The sequence below is a fragment of the Phyllostomus discolor genome, chromosome 4 (assembly GCF_004126475.2).
Source record: "Phyllostomus discolor isolate MPI-MPIP mPhyDis1 chromosome 4, mPhyDis1.pri.v3, whole genome shotgun sequence".
In the NCBI taxonomy this organism is placed as follows: Eukaryota; Metazoa; Chordata; class Mammalia; order Chiroptera; family Phyllostomidae; genus Phyllostomus; species Phyllostomus discolor.
Window position 1 is genome coordinate 37,398,505 of NC_040906.2, and position 19,929 is coordinate 37,418,433.

At 34.8% G+C, this 19,929-nt stretch overlaps 2 protein-coding genes across 7 annotated transcripts in view; one reads left to right on the forward strand and one right to left on the reverse strand.

Moving 5' to 3' along the window:
* The window catches only part of PMS1 (PMS1 homolog 1, mismatch repair system component), an 86,019-nt gene extending 85,088 nt beyond the window's left edge, over window positions 1-931 (reverse strand). For all 4 annotated transcript variants that reach the window (XM_036023182.1, XM_036023180.1, XM_036023179.1 and 1 more), the window contains exon 1: window positions 805-931. The gene's annotated coding sequence lies outside the window, so the exon portion shown is untranslated. The remainder of the gene's footprint in view (window positions 1-804) is intronic.
* A 44-nt stretch (window positions 932-975) lies between these two features.
* ORMDL1 (ORMDL sphingolipid biosynthesis regulator 1) lies at window positions 976-15,257 on the forward strand. 3 transcript variants are annotated; one of them, XM_028509722.2, is made up of 4 exons: window positions 976-1,137; window positions 2,863-3,043; window positions 8,238-8,389; window positions 13,585-15,257. In XM_028509722.2, the coding sequence occupies exons 2-4, from the start codon at window positions 2,870-2,872 to the stop codon at window positions 13,718-13,720; spliced, it is 462 nt and encodes a 153-aa protein (XP_028365523.1). In that variant the 5' UTR covers window positions 976-1,137; window positions 2,863-2,869; the 3' UTR covers window positions 13,721-15,257. The 3 variants fall into 3 exon arrangements, with proteins under 3 accessions (XP_028365523.1, XP_028365522.1, XP_035879079.1); XM_028509721.2 differs by having other exon boundaries at window positions 1,002-1,141; XM_036023186.1 differs by lacking the exon at window positions 13,585-15,257 and adding an exon at window positions 13,151-13,541 and having other exon boundaries at window positions 1,018-1,141.
* Window positions 15,258-19,929: the final 4,672 nt, after the last annotated feature.

The following is a 19,929-nucleotide window of genomic DNA, read 5'->3' on the forward strand; positions in this document are numbered from 1 at the left end:
AGTGTTCCATAGTTGCTGAGATGGAAATCAAAACACTACTGAAAGAGTGCTGATGACCAGGAAAAGTGATTAAGGACAGCACTGTACCTAAAAAAGCAGCAGAAATCACAGAACACAATGAAATAATTTAAATAACTGTTTCACAGGTCCAACAGAAATGCAAGATATATACATATAGTCAACATTCTCTTACACCAATTTTGAAACTTTGAAAGGTATTTCGACAATACAAATGACAAACTGTGCACTTCCAAGTATGTAATCCGATTTCATATATGACTCCAAATAATCTTATTTTTCCTCTCCATTCTCAAATAAAATCAATTTTGGTACCCACATTTGCTCAGCATGTACCCTAATACAGATGCATAACTTCAGCGTGTGGAGAAGCCCAGAAAGACACCAATAAAAATTATTAACTGAAAAGAGTTTGCTTGCACCGTTTGTGTGTCACAACATACAGCATTATAAAACACCACACACAAGACAAGTTATGGCTGTCAAGGGTTGGAGTTTATGCCTAGCAAACAACATTAAGTCTTGAACCCAGCAGGATCTGAGTAACTGGCTGCAACAGAAGCCTAAACACCACTGAGTCAGTGAAAGCTGACTGACTGTCTCAGAGACCGCTCTCCAAGTGTGCGCGCCGCGGGTCCAGCTACGCCCGCTTCCCGCCCCGTGGTGGGGGGGAGGGGCGCCCACAGAGGCCAGTGGCGCTCTGTTCCAGACTAGGAGAAGCTGGAAGGGGGCCCCCCGAGCCTATGAGAACACACGAATGAATGCCCCTTAGCCACACGACACTACCTTCTTGCTCGCGCGAGGTGGGTAATTATCATCCACTAGCCGACCAGCCAGCGTCCCGCCCGCAGCCCAAGCCCGGCTCCGCGGACGCCGAATCGCTCCTCAGCGCGCGCGCAGCCGAGCAGGCACCGGCGCGCTGCATTTAGTCCCGCCCCGCTCGGGGAACGTGGGATTGGCACTGCAAGCAGCCAATCCACTGACAGCGCTGTCGGCTCCGAAGGCTTCCGCAAACTAAGCCAAGCTGCGTTTCGAGCTGACCACTCTCAGTCGGTCTTGAGGAGACGCCGTGACTACCGAGCTGGTCTTCCTCTGAGTCGGCAGCCGGGATTGGGGGCGGTGGGTGAGTGGGTGCGAATGGCTGCGGGGACGTGCTGCTGTCTGTGGCGGCTGCGATCTGCTGGCTGACTGGAGTTGGCCTAAGGGAGAAGAATGGGCTCCAGCTGCATCCGTGCGCCCTGTCTGGCGGTGCTGGCCAAGTGGCCCCTGAGGCTTGCACCCCAAATGTTTGTCGTGATGCCTCGGCACTGACCGATGTGCGGCTCCGGGAAGGGAGGGGCAGTGGGGTAGGTGCTGCAGGGGTAGCAGCAGGAGCTTTTGCTAAATTCCGTGATCTGGAGAGCTCCGACAGTCAGGGAAGGCTGCTGGTGGCTAGCTGGCAGGCAAGGGACCCCTCCTTGTCACCCACAAGGAACCGTTAGGGTCTGAGCCAAGAGACTTTTCTCTGTCTGAAATCATTGTTTAAGGGTGTCGCGGGAGACTCCTCGGAAAGGTTTTGTGAACTGGGGGGGTAGGGTTAGTACCACACCACCTTTGCCTTCCAGCTCTTTGGAACATTTCCCCCCCCATATGGAAAGTGGGAAAAGTAATCTCGAGTGATTGTGTGTTCTGAGTATAATTTACTATATAAAAATAGTGTATGCTATATGGTGGGTATTTAGATAAAAAATACGAATATAAATTTGAGATTTTAGCTTCGTTTTAATGTAACCAACTGTCGTCACTGTGAGCCTTGATGCCTTGAGTTCTATAGATATTTTTTGGAAAGGGAAGGGGACATGTATTCCGAAAACACTTGTTGGATGGGGTTATGAGAAATTCCTCTCTCATACTCTGTAATAGAGTATGAGAAATTCCTCTCCTCTGGAGAGAGGAATAGAGAAATTCCTCTCTCCAACTCTGTAATAGAAAGGGTTTATATATTTTAAAATCAGATCTGTTCTAAATATAATTTACTCTCTTTTCCCCCTCGAATCTCACTGGTCAGTGTTTTGCCGGGATGGATGGGTATTCTTCAGGACAGTTTTATTTTGCTTAAGGTATTCTTAGACCCAAGCAAGCATCATCATTAAGATAACTGGGAACTATTACCAGTTCTTCGTTTGTTGTTCATCTGAACGCAAAAGGGGAGAGGAGAACCTAAAAAAAGAGAAGAAAAAAAAAACCCTGAGTTGATTAGAGTTAAAATATTCAGAAGAAAGGCTATTGTTTTGACTTAATTTTATCAGGAGACTGAGAAAAAACTGTAAATTTTCCAGCACCTTGTGTTCCTGCCAGTTTCAGTATTCAAAAGGAGTGATTTGAACTCTGACTACTCCTTGAGAACATTACATTAGCTATGAGTCTGGCTACTTAAAACAGACTGGCTGGGTCAGCTCTACTTTGTTTATGTTACTTTATTCTGTTGATAAATTTAGCTCTTGAGTTTTCACTTTGCTCTCCTTATATAAGAAAATATAGGTTTTCTCTTTCAGTTTGAGTATTCTTGCCCGTTACTTCATTTAGTAAATCCAACATGCTAGAAGACAAATTTTAGGAAAGAGATTTTAACTCTTTGAGAACCATAAAATAAGTCTTGTTGGTCTTATTGTAAAATCAGATGTTAAGAATTCTTTACTGCCTTTGTCAGCATCTGCAAGTAGCATATTTTGGAGGGTGTGTTTGTTCTATTTCAGAACTAGGAAAAATAATCTTAGTTAACACACTTATTTCATCATGTCAGAATTAGGAGTATATAAGTTTCTAGTTATGTCAGGGTTGATTCATTTCATTGCTTTCCTACAGAGCAAACATGAATGTTGGAGTTGCCCACAGCGAGGTGAATCCAAATACCCGGGTAATGAACAGCCGGGGTATGTGGCTGACATATGCACTGGGAGTTGGCTTGCTTCATATTGTCTTACTCAGTATTCCCTTCTTCAGTGTTCCTGTTGCTTGGACCTTAACAAATGTTATACATAATCTGGTAAGAATTTCACCTTATACAAAACACTTGAAAACTTAAGGTTTAATTGTTAGGGACTGGGGGAGGAATGGATGGGGCATTTTTGTTTAAGGGTACAGTTTCAATTTTGTAAGATGCAAAGAGTTCTGGAAATGAATGGTGGTGATGGTTGCATAACAATGCTAATGTACTTTATGCTACTCAACTGGACTTGTACAAATGGTTAATATGGTACATTTAAGTGTATTTAAACACAATTTTTTAAAAAGCTTAAAAGTTTTCTTATAAAGAAGAAAAACATGACTTTTTAACAGTTTTATGAGATATAATTTACATAATATAACATTCACCCATTGAAAACATTCAGTTCAGTGATTTTTAATATATATGACAATATATATTAAATTATATTTTGAAGAATTTAAGTCTAGAATGGGATTGTATTTTTCTGTGACACTTTGTATTTAAACATTGGGCCCTTTTTCTAAGTAAGACTTTTTTTTCCTTTTACTGGTTTTATAGAATCTAGAAAACAATAGGTCATTTTAGCAAATATGTTGACACTAATTAACCAACTACATTATATTGATAAATCAGAATACTTCGGAAGTAGTAGTTACTTTTTTTGGTTAAAAATAAATTGTATAAGTATACTTTCCTACTTCTGTATAGAGCTTAATCATATTTTATATGATTCAGCATCTTATGGTACCATAGCCTCTTCCTGTTGGTTATCACTCTTTTGTATTATATGACAACTTTACAAAGTACCAGAAGTTTGAGCAACTCTACTGACCATATTATGCAGCCTTGGGAATTGTATGTTGAAAAAATAAACCTGATAGTGACTTTTCTTGTCTTTAACAGCTTATTTTTTTTAAACAATCTTTTTTTTTAAGATTTTATTTGTTTATTTTTAGAGGGGAAGGGAGGGAGATAGACAGAGAGAGAGAGAAACATCAATGTGCGGTTGCTGGGGGTTATGGCCTGCAACCCAGGCATGTAGCCTGGCTGGGAATCTAACCTGGGACACTTTTAACAGCTTATTACATTGGAATGAAAGAAGAGAAATCCAGTTAATTGAGACTTTTAATTGAATCCAGATTAACTACATATTTGTTTAAAGATATCTAAAAAGTTAAGAACTTAGAATTAAGACAGAAAAATTTAAGAGAAATAGATTTCTTAATATTTATTTTATTTCTTCTGGAGAGCATTTAAAGTTGGCTGTAGGAGGACAAGGGTGATGTGGTAGAAATATGAGAATGTGCACTTAGTCTGTTTTCAGTAATAGACTTTGAATAGGGCAAACACTGTTTTTAAATGATAATTTCTCTGAAATATTTGTCATTAATCAGATCCTTTTATTGGAATTCTTTTCCTTTGGTTTCCATGTTATTGCTTTTTCCTATATATATTTCTGATCTTTTCAGTTTCCTCTTGCACTTCCTGCCTTCTCTTTTCCTAAGGTTCTTTTCTTCATCTCTTCTTCTATATATTCTAAGTTATTCCATATTTTCAGTTTCTACCTGTAGAAGAATGATGCCCATATTAATATTACTAGATCACCTTGCGCATTAAACCAAACAAGTGTAAATTGAACCCACTCCTTATTTATTCCTTTCTACCCACAATCTGTTCCTCTGACTTTGTTCCTAATCTAATTTAAAGGCACTACTTTGTGCCCAGTAAACCAAGCCAGATAGCTGAATGTCAAAGGAAAAGTGATTAATACAGTGTAGCATCCAAACTGAGACTGTATTAGAGTAAAAGGGATCTCTAGTAATAACTACTCCAACAGAATAGGTGTAAATCAGGGTTGTCTATGCAAACTAGTAGATATGGTCACCCTAGCCTTAGGGTAACTCCTTTTTCTATATTTTCTTATTCATTTAGGCAAATCCCTGTCTGTTCTGCTTTACTGTTTCTCAATTTGATCCCCACTGGCATTGCTGTAATTCATACATTTATTTTTCTGTCAGTTCCTCCAGTAGTTTGGCAATTTTCAACCAGTGTGGTGCAAGAATTATTAAAACATGCTATACCCAACTATTTAGTCAGGAGCATTGACGTCTTTTCCCTTAGATTGTCAAATTAAAAAAATGACAACAGCCAACACAACAATAGCTGTGGTGTGAAAGAATCAAAATTGTACCTATTTTTTGTCAGATCAAAAAATATAATAAGTGTTTTGGTGGGCTGAAGAATTTTAGTAATTACTTTATATGTAACATGAGATGAAAAAGTTTGAAAATTGCTGCAATAGATAAATGGTCTCCTTGGTGCTCCTCTACTCTCTTCCATTCCAGCTTGTTCGAGTGATAGTTTTAAAATGCATGTCTGCTCAAGTCACACTGTTTAAATTCTTCAGTGATTCCCTGTTACATTCATAGTAAAATGCCAAGTTCCTTGTGTGGAATACAAGACCAGTTGGTAAGTGGTAAGAGGCAAGAAAGGGACCTAATGTTATCTCAGCCCATCTCCAAATACAAGCTATGTTCTTAAAATATTGAAAATCGTCTTGCCCTCATCTCTTTCTTGTACTTAGGCTCTCGTATTTTAATATTCCCTTCCTCCTGCTCTGCCTGACTAATTTCTATTTGTTCAAGAAAACTCTATTCAAGTATCACCTTATCCAAGATGCCAGAAAACTCACATGCTGTATTCTTATATCATATATTTATGATAGTTTTATAATTAGTAGTTGATCTCTTTTGTTTTTAATTGTTATATCTCCAAATACCCATTTAAATTTATGTTGAATAAATTAGTCCTCCAATGACATATTTATTAAATATACTTTAGAACTCATTTCACCTCCTTATGTTTTCAGTTTGGTTGACTGAAATTGAGGCACAATATATGGTAATGGACAAAGGGTAGGAAATAGACAACATGTAGGGAAGCAAACTGCTGACTTCACCACACTAAAAAGCTAACTAACCAGACATAGCTGTAGCAATTATATGGCTCCAAATTTAAATTTCTTTTGAAGACAGCCTACATTAAACCAATTAAAAATGTGAAATACATGCCAAATGCTTTTTAAATATGGGAAAGTAGACCTAATTGTTATTTCTGGTTAGAAAAAAAATATAGTCTCTACCTTTCTAAAACCATACAGTAAGTAGAAACCTGTAGTGAATGTTTTTCTTTGGTGCTACAATTCACCTTAGATGCATTAATACTCTGCTGAGTGTTTTACCTACCTTTTAAAATGAATGAGAATTCTTTTCATTTTGAGTCAGTAAATATTTGTCAAGGGCTAACTATGAGCTACATACTTTTTTCCTAATTCTTTTGATGTGGATATAAATCATCATCACTAAAATTTCATAGAAAAACTATTAAAAATAAAAATAATGGAGTAGAATATATATGGTCAGATAAGGTTTTATTGTTTCTCATTGAGAAGGATATATAAAATAAACAGAACATTATATATATTCTGAATACTGTGAGTCCATGTGGTTTGAAAGAAATAACAAGAGAATTGTTCTCTTTGAAATTCTAACACGTTATAATTCTAAGTCTAGAATATAGACTTAGCTTTTTTGGCCACACCCTCTTGGGAATTTGAAAGCATATAGTTTCTGTTTATAGTTTCCTTTGAAGCCCATGTGAAAATGTTTTCCTTGTGCTTATGGAATAGACATTCCTTGGCTTATGTTATCTTGTCTTAATATCTAATACTTGCTGTATACCAGCCCTTGTTCCTGAGGTATTCAGGCTAATGGGAAAACAAACATAAACTACTCCAGTACAATATATGTATAGTGCTATGGTAAAAGTATTACCAATAAAATTCAACCATGCAGTTAGGAGGTATTACTAGGAAGGAAGGCATCACTAAACAGTTGTCTTTTGAGTTGAACCTTCAAGAATGAGATAGTTGACAAGGTAGCATCAAGCTTCTGCCTCAGCGACAAGGAACCTATTCCTCCTCTGCATTTCCCAAGTACCTTGGTTTTAATTTTCATAGCAATTCTGCCCTACATTCTAGCTGTTTATGCATCGTTTTTTTCCTTTGCCAGAGGATTGAACATTTTTAAGGCTGTGTTTTTGTTCAATTTCATATATGTATGCATGTCCTGTGTCCTGTACATTTGAACAACTTATTAAATGTATGTTGAGTTAAACCCAGTTGAATGTTAGTCCATTTCTATATAGCTTAGCTGTTATTGAAGCTAAAACAACTTCTGAATTGCCTAATGGAATAACGAAGTAGACTAAGCTTTGAAAGTAAGAGTTCTCTTAACCTTTACGAATAATGTGAAATTTCAAATCACTAATTTTTCTCATTTTCCCCCATATATTTGTTAAAAGTGGTAGTAGAAAAAAATGACATCATATCATGATTTCTAGTGGGAAATACTGTTTCATGATAATATGTAGGCTTTATTGTTGTTACCAGTTCCTCAGGCAGTGATCCTGTGATGAAGCACTACCTATCAATTTAATTGGGTATCATATCATAATCTCAAGGAAACCAAATCTAGTATACATTGTTTTTTTTTTCCTACTTAACCACAAAACAAGATGTTTAAAGATACCACTGAACAGATTGACTTCTGGTAAACTTTTTTTTTAATTTTTAAAAACTACAATGGAAACACTGTTGAGGCACAGTAGTGACTGTAAAAGCAAATTGAGTTGAACATTATGCCTATTACATCAAACCATCTTTGTTGCTTTGGAAGAAAAGTATTGAGACAGACATAGTCCTAATATTAAATATTTTCAGAGCCATTTCCTGATAAAGAGCTTTTATTTGCTTATTTACCAATTTGTATTTTTAAAATCATTTTATAAATATCATATTTACTAATATGACATTCTAAACTATCCTGCACATTGGGGGCAAGGCAACCCTATATCCTAATAGGAAAGGTGCTAAAAAATCTAAATGTGGTAATATAAGGTTACTCTGATGTTATTTTTTCTTTATTTTCAATTTAATAAAAGGTGAAAGCAGGTTATTTTTGGTTGACCTTTTACTGGTTTTCAACAAATAACACTTATATACCCCTGGAAATTTTATTTTACTGTGAAGAAACTGCCCACAGCTTTTTAAAAGAATATGAAAGCTTAAAACTTGACCTGTAAGTTAAATCACATACCTTGTTACAAATAGTCTGGAACTATCTTCATGCTTACTGATAGATACCAATTTTGTATTAGATGTTAATTATATATTCCCTTATTTGTTTTTCAGGGGATGTATGTGTTTTTGCATGCTGTAAAAGGAACACCTTTTGAGACTCCTGATCAGGGAAAAGCAAGGCTCCTAACTCATTGGGAACAACTGGACTATGGAGTGCAGTTTACATCCTCACGGAAGTTTTTCACAATTTCTCCAATAATTTTGTAAGTGGTGGAAATTTGTAGTTATGAGGAGGATTAGATGAGAGGAAGCTAGTGTTTTATTAAATTGAATTTGAATTAGAAATAATAGTTTGTTAAAAACCTCTGTCAATAAATAGCTACAGATAGAGTACAGACTACAGGCAAAATCTTTAACAAGCTGTTGATAAATGGGTTTTCACTCTAGCCAGTAACATATGGAGACAACATTACATGTCCATCAGTATGCCTAGACTGATCTAGGATATGCAGATCAAATACATTTCGGTTCATTGTTGGAAATTGCTTACAAGAAAACTAAACAAGGAACCTTTTATATTTCACTATCAGATTAATCTCTCTAAACAAGGATTTGGATGTATTCAGACAAATTTCATTGACTACCTGCCCTATTTGGATATTCAAACTGCTTTGGAGGGAAAGAATAGTTTAGAGCAGCAATTTTCAACCTTTTTCATCTTATGGCACACATAAACTAATTACTCAAATTCTGTGGCAAAAAAATATTTTTTTTGCTGATTTAACAACAAAAAAAGTATAATTTTGATTTATTCACACCAGGCAGCTATTGTTGTTTTGGCTGATGTCATTTTTTATTTGACATTCTAAGAGAAAAGAGGTCAGTACTCCTGACTACATAGTCAGGTATTGCATATTTTAAAAATTCTTCTTGCTAGTTAAGGGAAAAGAAAAGTTACCCTTTTATTATTTATAGGTCAGATCTGGCTTGAATCCTCTACCACTTAGCCAGTTTGATATGCTCATAAATAAAAATCTAGCCCCTGACACCTACCTCATTCTGATGCTATAAGAAATAAATGATACAACACTTATATGTAAAGCATTTAACCTTGTGTCTGGCATCTAATTTTCTATTATCTGACATTCAGGGCCCTCCACGAAATGAATCCTACCTTATTTTTTAATGTTCATATTTTAAGCCCCACCAAACTCCCACTGTGTCAAGCTCTTCTAAGCAGCATTTCTTGAATACTTTGTGTGTAGTTCTATTTCTATGCCTTTGTACAAATCAATTCTCTTACCTGAAATGACTCCTCCTTTCTTAATTTATGTCATAGTGTTCTTTAAGATTTGAATTCTAGATCTTCAGTGAGGTCTTTTTCTGAGCACCCAACATTTAGTGATAATGCTCTTCTTTGAATTTCCATAGCAGTTGTTATATATTTCTTGTTTATGGACTTTATATTATTTGTTTGTTAATGTTTTATTTCTGCAAAGAATTTGCCAGTACATAGATTGCTTTGAATTTCACACTTAGTACATTTGCTTACACATAATATATGTTTCACATATATTTTAATCAAAGTCTGTATACCACATAGCTTATATATAATGAATAGAGTCAATGCAATGTACAGTAGCTGGAAAGACTTCTTGGGGGTGTTAGAATTCCTGAAACTGAAATTTAATGGAGGTTAGGTTTTGGATAGATGTTTAAGTAAGGGAAGGCATTTTCAAATGAAAAGAAGAAACTCATCATAAAGTGGTAGGTTTGTTTTTTGTATATTTATAGCACTTTGAGGAAGTTTTAAAATTTTAATTGTTTTATACAATTAAAACAATTGTCAAAAGAAAAATAATTTCTACAGTCTAACAAAGTGAAATACAATAACAAGAATAATGGTTATTCAAATGGCTTTAATTTTGGATATTAGCTATACTGCTTTCTAGCTATGTCACTCGACTGTTTTCTTGAAAGCCTGTTTCCTCATTTCTAAAATGTTGAGGATTTAATTATAATACATGCATTAAAGCCTGATATGATGAATTTTCAGTAAGTGCTATCACAAAAGTGGTCAACTGAGATGTACCTGTGTACAACATTGATATTTCTATTTTTTCTTTTTATTTTTTATTGAATTTATTGGGGTGATATTGGTTAATAAAATTATTTAGGTTTCAGGTATACAATTCTAGAAACATCATCTATATATCATATTGTGTGTTCACCACCTAAAGTCAAGTCTCTTTCCATCACCATTTATCTCCCCTACACATTGTTCTACTTCCCTCAGCCCCTTTCCTCTCTGGTAATTACCATGCTGTTGTCTGCATCTATGAGGGTTTTTTGTTGTTGTTTTTGTTTCTTGTTTTTTTATTTTTTGCTTATCCCTTTACTTTTTTTTTGCATAAACTAGGGAACAAGATCTCAAATACAACCTAAAAATCTGTTTCATTAGCTAATCCTTCCTTCCTTCTATCCTTCCTTCCTTCCTTATTGTTCTGTTCTGTTACAGTTGTCCCGCCTTTTTCCCCATTGTTCTCCCCTTACTGTTTTTACCCAGCCCCACAACCTCTCTCCCCTCTGACAGCTGTCAGCCTGTTCTCTATCTTTGAATTTATTTTTTTTGTTAGTTTACTTTGTTCATTAGATTCCACATATGAGTGAAATCATATGGTACTTGTCTTTCTTTTACTGGTTTATTTCACTTAGCATAACACTCTCTAGGTCCACACATGCTGTCACAAAGGATAAGAATTCCCTTTTTTTATGGCAGAGTAGTAGTCTATTGTTTATATGTACCACAGCTTTTTAATCCACTCATCTGCTAATGGGCATTTGGACTACTTCCAACTCTTGGCTATTGTAAATAATGCTACAAAGATCATAGGGAGTGCATATATTCTTTAGAATTAGTGTCTTGGGTTTCATTGTATATATTCCTTGAAGTGGAATCACTAGATCATAAAGCAGTTCCATTTTTAATTGTCTGAGGTAATTACATACTGCTTTCCAGAGAGGCTGCGCCAATCTGCATTCCTGCCAACAATATGTTCCCTTTTCTCCACATACTTGCCAGCACTTGTTGTTTGTTGTTTTATTCATGATAGCCATTCTGACAGGTGAGGTAATATCTCATTGTGGTTTTAATTTTTATTTCTCTGTTGATTTGTGACTTTGAGTATCTTTTCATATGTCTGTTGACCATCTGTGTGTCCTCTTTGGAGAAATGTCTATTTAGGTTCTTTGTCCACTTTTTAATTGGATGGTTTGCTTTCTTTGTATTGAGTTTTAGTAAGTTCTTTATAAATTTTTGATATTAACCCTTTATGAGATACATCATTGGAAATATGTTCTCCCGTTTATTGGGCTATTTTGTTGATTGTTTCCTGTGCAAAAACCTTTTAGTTCAATGTAGTCCTAATTGTTTGTCTTTTGTTTCCCTTGCCCAAGGAGATATATCAGAAAAAAATATTGCTATGAGAAATGTCTGAGATTTTACTGCCTGTGGTTTCTTCTAGGATTTTTATGGTTTTGAATCTAACATTTAATTCTTTAATCCATATTTCTAAAAATATATTTTGACCCATAGGTATGATGATTTCAAGTATTCTTTGATTAAATTCCTTACATAAATGAAGAAACAGCATTAAAACCATATAGCATTGATACTTTTCAGAGTGCTTTCACATTTTCCTGTTTGATCATTATTTGTAGGTAGGTGGGATGTATAATATTATCCCAGATTTTTAGATAAAGAAACAGTCCCAGGTGCATTTTTTGCTCCAGACCTTGCAGCTATTTGGAGTCAATAGCCCTGACGAATCTGTAAACTTCTAGCTTCTACTACAGTCTCTTTCCAGTATACGCTTTGGCAGATGAACACTATTATACTGATTCCCACTTAGTTTTGCATCTTCTTAAAAGCTTGTCCAGTGTTTTTAAGAGTCAAGTCGTTTTCATATAATCTACACACACAGTTTTCATTAGAAGACATAAAGGGAATATATGCTACTGTATGATAAAGAGAAGCCATTTTGAGAATGTTGTTTTCAACATATCAGATTATAGAGTAAATCCATGATAATGGTGGGAAATTAAATAAGCTTACTAAATACAAGTGGTATCCAATTTTGTTCATTGAAGTATATGAAAGCAGGAAGAAAGGGTTTAGAGTAAAGATTAAGGAATGTGGATTATTCTCAAGAAAGAATTTTCTGACTATATCATTAGTGAAGTGGAAGATTATAGAATTTCTCAGTTTAGATGGTTTGTATACAGCTCTCTGATTTATTTTTTTATTTTTAAAGATTTTACTTATTTACTTTTAGAGAGAGGGGAAGGAAGGGAGAAAGAGAGGGAGAGAAATATCAATGTGTGGTTACCTGGACCTGGCCCGCAACCCAAGCATGTGCCCTGACTGGGAATCAAACTGGTGACCCTTTGGTTCTCAGCCCATGATCAGTCCATTGAGCTACACAAGCCAGGGCTGATATTTTTCATGAGGCTTGAAAATAACTTTTGTTTTTTAACTATATCTAAACACTTACTTCCCCTTATGAGAACCTAATGATGGTACTTAGCAGAAAAGCTGTAAGAATACTTTCCTGTGTACTGTAAACATGCAAATTAGACAAACAACCATATACAAACTTAACTTCTTAGTTATAATGTTTTATTTTTTTTAATTCTATCTATATTAGGGGCCAGATGATGTGTCTGTACTTTGATGTACCCCTTGGGTAAAACTAGACATTCTGACTCAATGATTTATGGTCTTAGAGATGGCTCAGGCTTGTTAAAACAAATTCTCAGATGTTGAGTGCCTTTGAGTATGTATGTATGTTTAGTTATAGCAAAACAACTGGAATTTTACAACAGTGTCTTTCAAGTTTCCAGTTAAACTGGTTATAGACCTGTTAATCAACAGAATGGAAATGAGACCATTAAAACGGCGATTAAGTATTTGTTTTCTTTCAAAGATACTAATTGTACTAGTGCACTAACCCCATTTTCCACAGTTTTACATTTCTTAATCCTTTGCTGGATCACAAAACCCTCAAGAGAATATGATATATCCTTTTGATCTTGGATCTTTTCTTCAAAAACATACACTTAAATACAAAACTATACCTGAGATTTCAGGGAGCATATGAATCCTAGTTTGAAAGCCTGCTCTAAAGGATGCTAAGTAGCAAACATATTCTTTTAAATGCATTTAACATAATTGCAGAAGTGCAAAGTGTGCATATATGGCTCCATTAAAAAATACTTAAATTCTAAATAAAATTAAGTTGGGTCCTTAAACTAAGTGTTTCCCTGTGTTTTAGTGTTCAAAAATGGTTGTGCCTTTAGGTATTTATGTTTCAGTGGCCTTTTTTCTACTTTTAAGTTTTTTAAAAATTCTAGTTTTGTTTTTAGATGTTACATATACTCTTAACTTATATTTCTACAGATATTTTCTGGCAAGTTTCTATACGAAGTATGATCCAACTCACTTCATCCTAAACACAGCTTCTCTCCTGAGTGTGCTAATCCCCAAAATGCCACAGCTACATGGTGTTCGGATCTTTGGAATTAACAAGTATTGAAAGGTTTTGAAACTGAAGAAAAACTTTTACAGCTACTGAGTTGCCTGTAATGAAGGAGTGGTTAGTAAACTGCACTGTTTCTATGATGGTTTGAAATGAGAGGTATTTACAGTGGAGAGCCTATTGTTGTTTCTTCATAAGCTGTTTTGAAGTGCAGATTTTTACTAGAGGATGCCTGTGTTTAATGCATCTGGTATAATTCTGATGAGAGTCTTTATAGGCAGACTGTGAAGGCTCAGCTTATAAGTTAAATGGCTATAAAATGAGGGTGAAGTAGATAAATCCAAGAAAATAGGAGATTTATAAGAAATTAAGACCAGCTTAGCTTATAATGAATGGGCATTATGTTCAGAGAAGAAACTTTCCAATCACTCAGTCATGTTAGTTTAAGCTGACTTATATGTAAATTGAAATCATCTCTTTACAAGTTTATTGTAGATCACTTTTATTACATACGTATTCCTCTTGTGTTATATAAGAGGATATAGGTACCCTCTTGTTTTATACAAACCAATTTCTACCTTATGAGTGTACTTTGTTTTGTTGATTCAACATTGTGTGTTGATGGATAAGATCATTTTTACATTTATAAAGTTACTGAGTTTATGAAGGTCCACTTTCATGACTGCTTGGTGATAGAAGATAACTAGGCATCTTACAAACAGCCTCTGAGTCAGCCTTCTAATTTTGAAACAAAGTGGGTTTTACTGCCTTTTCAGACACAAGGCTGCTAACCATTTCAGAAAATAATTTATTTCACACAGTTAAAGTATATGGTAATTTAAAAGTCTCTGCTTTTTTGATTGAGCAATCTAATTATTAAAGTCTACCATTCTTTAGAAAAGTAAATATAAAATGGACAACTATATAGGCAACCTGTGGTCTGGCAGCAACTGCTTCTCTAGCAATAGTACCAAAGTAAATAATGGAGGCATTTTTTAGCAGACCTGCAGTAAAAGATAACAGCATCTTTTCTTAGCCTTCCTGCTCTCAATCTTCATACTTCATCCAATAGCATTTTGACTTTCAATACATGAGTCTTTGTGTAGATAATCCAACTATTTCCAAAGCAGCAACCATACTGAATTCTTGTGACTTAGAGAAACTTCCTGTAGTTGCTGCAGTTAATTACAAGAAATAAATATATATACAATTTCGAGAAGTAAATACATCCAAAAACCAAAATTCTGATCTTTGGGGTAAAACTGAAAAAACCCAGTAACATTTGTAAACCAAATTGAGTGAAAAGAGTTATAGACCAGTTTATTAAAACAATAAACTGACTTTTGTGGGTAATGATCATTGTTTTGTATTTCAAGAGTATTGACTTTAGAAATCAGTTGTATGATAATTTCTGTGTATTTTTGTCTTTTCCCATGTATTTTTAAATAACCAGTAATCTATACTTCAATAAAATTTCTTTTGGTGTAGGATTATTGCAAAGTCTTTCCAAATTTGGTCATCAATGTTGCACTTTTAGTTTTCAAGAGTTTTTTTTTAAGCAACAGAATTTGTGAAAAATTAAGGTAGTTAAAAATACTCCTTTGTTTTCACTTTAAAGTTATCTCAGAAGGCTTACATTTTTTACACATATTTCAGAGATAGAAATCTGGCTCCAGCCTAGACCTTCTGCTACTTTTCCTACTTTTGCCCTTCCACATTTTAAAAATATTATTCAATAGATATTTGAGAGCCCACTTTGGTTTAGGTATAATAGGTACAGTGTGTAAATAAGACAAAACAATCTCTTTCCTTTATTTACATTCAAGTTGGAGAATAGATAATACATGAGTAAGTAAATACACATCACTTCATGAAGTAATAAATGCCGTGGGGGTGGGGGAGGATTAAGCTAGTGAAAGGCAGGGGAGTCTGCTTCAGAAAGGATTTCCTTATAGATCCTAACTAAGGTGACATTACTGATGGACATAGATGTGGGAAAAGAGGCCTCCTAGTACAATGAAGGTGGTATGCTTGAGAATAAACAAGCCCAGCACTGTACTAGAAAGGAGTAATAAGGAGGATGAGAATGGTAGCAAATGACGTCAGAGAATTAGGAAGGAGTCAGATCATACAGGGCTTTAATAGACCAAGGTAATGAGCAAATTTTATGCTAGCTTGACAAAGCCATTGGAGAGTTTTACACAGATTATAGGGATCTGATTTTTTTTAAGGTTAGGGCTAATATTGAGGATAAACTGTAAAGGATTAAGAAGCAGGAAGAATAGTTGGGACACTACTACAGGCAGAATGTACAATAGTTCAGACTAGGGAAATAGCTGATAAAGTGGTGAATAGTAGTCAGATTTGGGCTGTATTTTGCAAGTACAGCTCAAAAGACACAGATGTATTGAATTCATGATGCAGGGAGGAAAATACATAACCCCTAGTTTTGGGGTCTTAACACCTAGGTGAATGATTTTGTTAAATATGGAAACTGTTTTCATTTTCATAAGTTGGTACAGTTTAACGTAAAAAAAAAAACTTTAACAGTCTATAATGACTATTATTTGGAACAAAATCATTGTCCCAAATAACTGTTATGCTATAATTGCTCCTAATTTAAAGTCAGGAGCTACAAGGACAATTTCTAAATAGGCATGAGCTCAGAAATGCCACTAATTTTAGCATTCATTGGTGAATCATTCCTGCAGCAATTGTTAATGTGAAGTTCCAATACCAGCTTTCTATTTTCCTGATCCTTCTACATTTATTTATTGGAATTCTTCTGTAAGAAGATTTTTCCCTTTTATTTATTTAATTTATTATATTATTGCAGATTCATGGATATTTTATTCTTTGGTTTATAATCTGTTATCATTATTAATTTGTTACCTCAAACTGTCTTCCAGCTTTGGCCTTGGGAGCCAAAGTTCCCAAAAGAACTTTCCAAGTTGGCTACTGTGTCCTTTTGACCCACCCATTCTTCTTTCTTTCTTTCAACATCGAACTATATTTTTTAGGTTTGTGGCACTATTATCTATCATACTGTGAAGATCCGGAGGGGCATAACAATATCTCCTTAACTAATATCTGGGTTACTTAGCTTTATAGAGCTGTATGCTGCTACGAGTTTAAAAACAGGTTAGAGGCTATGTAATTCAACCCCCTACCACGCCACCATTCAGTTCTGGGTTAGTGCTGCTAAAGTGGGACTTACAACTTACAACTTAAGAAGTTACAACTTACAAGGCTATATATTTGTAATGGAATTTACAACAACGTTTACACTGAACAATAATCTAATCCTTATTTTATATATAACTATATATTCTATGTAACTCAACTATTTGACTTTTAAATGCTTAACAATAGCACTGAATAAACATTAGCTGAGCCTTCACCATTTTCCATATTACATGGTTTCAAATTTCTCCCACCATCCTGGTAATTTTGCTGTAAGTTCATTACTAAGCACTAGAGCTAACTACAAGAAGTGATAAGATGTGATGTTGCTACAATAGTACCACTTCCCTTGTTTTTGTAAAAATTTTTATTGTATTTTTTCCATTACCATTTAATCTCCTTATATTCCCCTCCCCCAGCAATCGCCACACTGAGTCCATGTGTCCCTTTTCCTTTTTGCTCAATCCTTCCACCTCCTAACCTCCCCTTAACTGTCATCTTGTTCTTTATGAGTCTCTCTCTGTTTTGCTTGTTAGCTCAGTTTGTTCATTAGATTTCACATATGAGTAAAATTATATGGCATTTGTCTTTCTCTGACTGGTTTGTATCACTTAGTGTTTTGTTCTCCAGGTCCATCCATACGTTTTTAAAATGCAGTCTAATATCATTTTAGCTATTTTGAAAGCTACTTTCGCTGATTCGCTTTATAGTCACTAAAACCTCAAGTCTTCAACATGTAGTGCTGTTAAATGATGGTTTTCCTTTCATGTATTTATTTAATGGAGTTATTAAACCAAAGTCTAAGGTTTTTTAACTATAGAACCTCATCTTGTTAGATTTTAGCCCATTGATTCATCTTGTCTAGGTCTTGATTGTCATGCAATATATTTCTCCTACATTATGTCCCTTCTGTTAATATATGTCATCAGTAAATATGACCCCAAATACTGTCATGCTAATTTGAAGAAGATTAATGCAGTGACCCTATATACACCAATGCAATTTAATAATCTTTCTAACAGGACAGATGAGTGATTCCTGAAACAATTACATAGGTATTACATGTTGATGTGATAGATGTAAACATGTTCAGTGCTGGGAAGACTGCTCTAGGTAAAATATCTAAAAGGAAGTTTGAAGTAGCATTGGGCAGGGAAGGGAGGTAGGCAAGACTATAGCAAAGATTAACTCCCTTTTATTTTGTTGTCAAAAGCAAAGTAGTGAGATGTATCTGATTTTTATTTTACTCTCTAGTCTCAGTTTGAGTTAAAAAATGACTCAATAGATAGTTTGCTATGTGGCATTTAATTTTCTCTCATTTAGCTACAAATGAACACACGAGAATATAAACATCAAATTTAGAATACTGAATATCTTGGGTATACAGCACATAATTCAACTGTATTTAGTTATGTTTAAACTCTTGTTGGATTCACAGTTGATTATTTTATTCTTAATACTTATTCATATTCTAGAATAGTTCATAATTTAAAAATAGTTTAGTAAAAATGTTTGAATTTTATGTTTAGCATAGCAGTGTAATTTATTCCATTTATTGGTTCATTCAAGCTCATGATATGCAGCTAATAGTTGTGGAAGTGACTCAACTGTAACTCTAAAGATTTATATAATTTTAAGTTTAGCAGATAAGCTGAGTTTATCACTGTTTCCTTTTACTCTAACTGCATAATTAAGTTGTAAAAGATACATTCTTCTTAGATACAAGAATGAGTGTAAAGAAACATCATTAACACTGTAGAATGAACTCATTTTAAAATATAAAATAAGAGGAATTTTATAGTATATACATTTTCTGACTTTCCAATTATAATTATATAGCTATAAATTTTTATCAATAACACATTTTGAAAAGCCTCCAGGTTTTGCAAAAATTATGTATTTATGTTAACTATATTATCAGAAAGATAAGCATGCATTACTTTCTTTACTTTATAATTTTTTAAAATGGGAACAGAGAAGCCAGATGGTTTATTAGCTATTGCCCAAGAAGATACCAGTATACCACCACTGCATGAACACCTCATACAGTAATCCTGCTTTGAAACATTTGCCCCTTCAATGAATTATCAAACTATATGCTTTTATCCTGGCACCTAAGAACCATAGGAAGTATATGAGAGTAACAAAGAGATTCACCCTCTCCCTCCTGTGCCAAAGACACATAGACCCTACACACTTGAAAAATAAGGTCATCTGAGTATGTCAATTCCTCAGAAAATTAAACAGAATCACCCCATGATCCAGCAATTCCACTTCTGGGTATATACCCACAAGTGAAAGCAGGGATTTAAAAAGATACTTGTACAACCCATGTTTATAGCATTATTCACAGTAGTTAGAAGGTGGAAGCAACCCAGGCATCTATAGAAAGATGAATGAATAAACAAATGAGGTATATAAACACAATAGAAAGTTATTCACCTTTAAAGGGAAGGAAATTCTGACACATACTACAACATTGGATGAACCTTGATGTCACTGCTAAGTGAAATAAGCCAGTCACAAAAGGACACATACTGTGTGATCCTGCTTACCTGAAATACCTACCATGGTCTAAGTCATAAAGACAGACAGAATGGTGGTTGCCTTAGGCAGGGGCAGGGGAGGGAAATGGGGAATTAGTGTTTAATGGATACAGAGTTAGGGAAGATGAAAAAGTTTCGGAGATGGGTGGTAATATGGTAGTGATGGTTGCACAATATAAATGTACTTAATACCATTGAACTGTACGCCTAAAAATGGTTAAAATCATCTAGGTAAATTTATAAAATAAGCATAATGGCTTAGCAAACAAAATAAAAAGGAAAATACCTTCCAAAGGTGAGACCTGATTGACAGTGTTACCACTAATGAAAGAATGTTTCATATCAAAAGAGATATTTGTTAGCAAAGAAACTTAAAGAGGAGATAGGCAAATGGCGGTATTTTTAGCACAATCCAACCTGTGATGAAGGTAACAGAAGTATGTGACTCAAGTGGGAAGGGGTGCCTCAGGCTGAAAACTAGCCATTAAAAGCACCAAACTCATTTATTTCTATTGCTTCCATTGAAATTTGGTCAAT

Coding starts and splice junctions, on each gene's coding strand:
- ORMDL1 (XM_028509722.2), top strand. CDS start 2,870: ATGAATGTTGGAGTTGCCCACAGCGAGGTGAATCCAAATACCCGGGTA. Junction 3,044..8,237: donor CAAATGTTATACATAATCTG/GTAAGAATTTCA, acceptor TTTGTTTTTCAG/GGGATGTATGTGTTTTTGCA. Junction 8,390..13,584: donor ACAATTTCTCCAATAATTTT/GTAAGTGGTGGA, acceptor ATATTTCTACAG/ATATTTTCTGGCAAGTTTCT.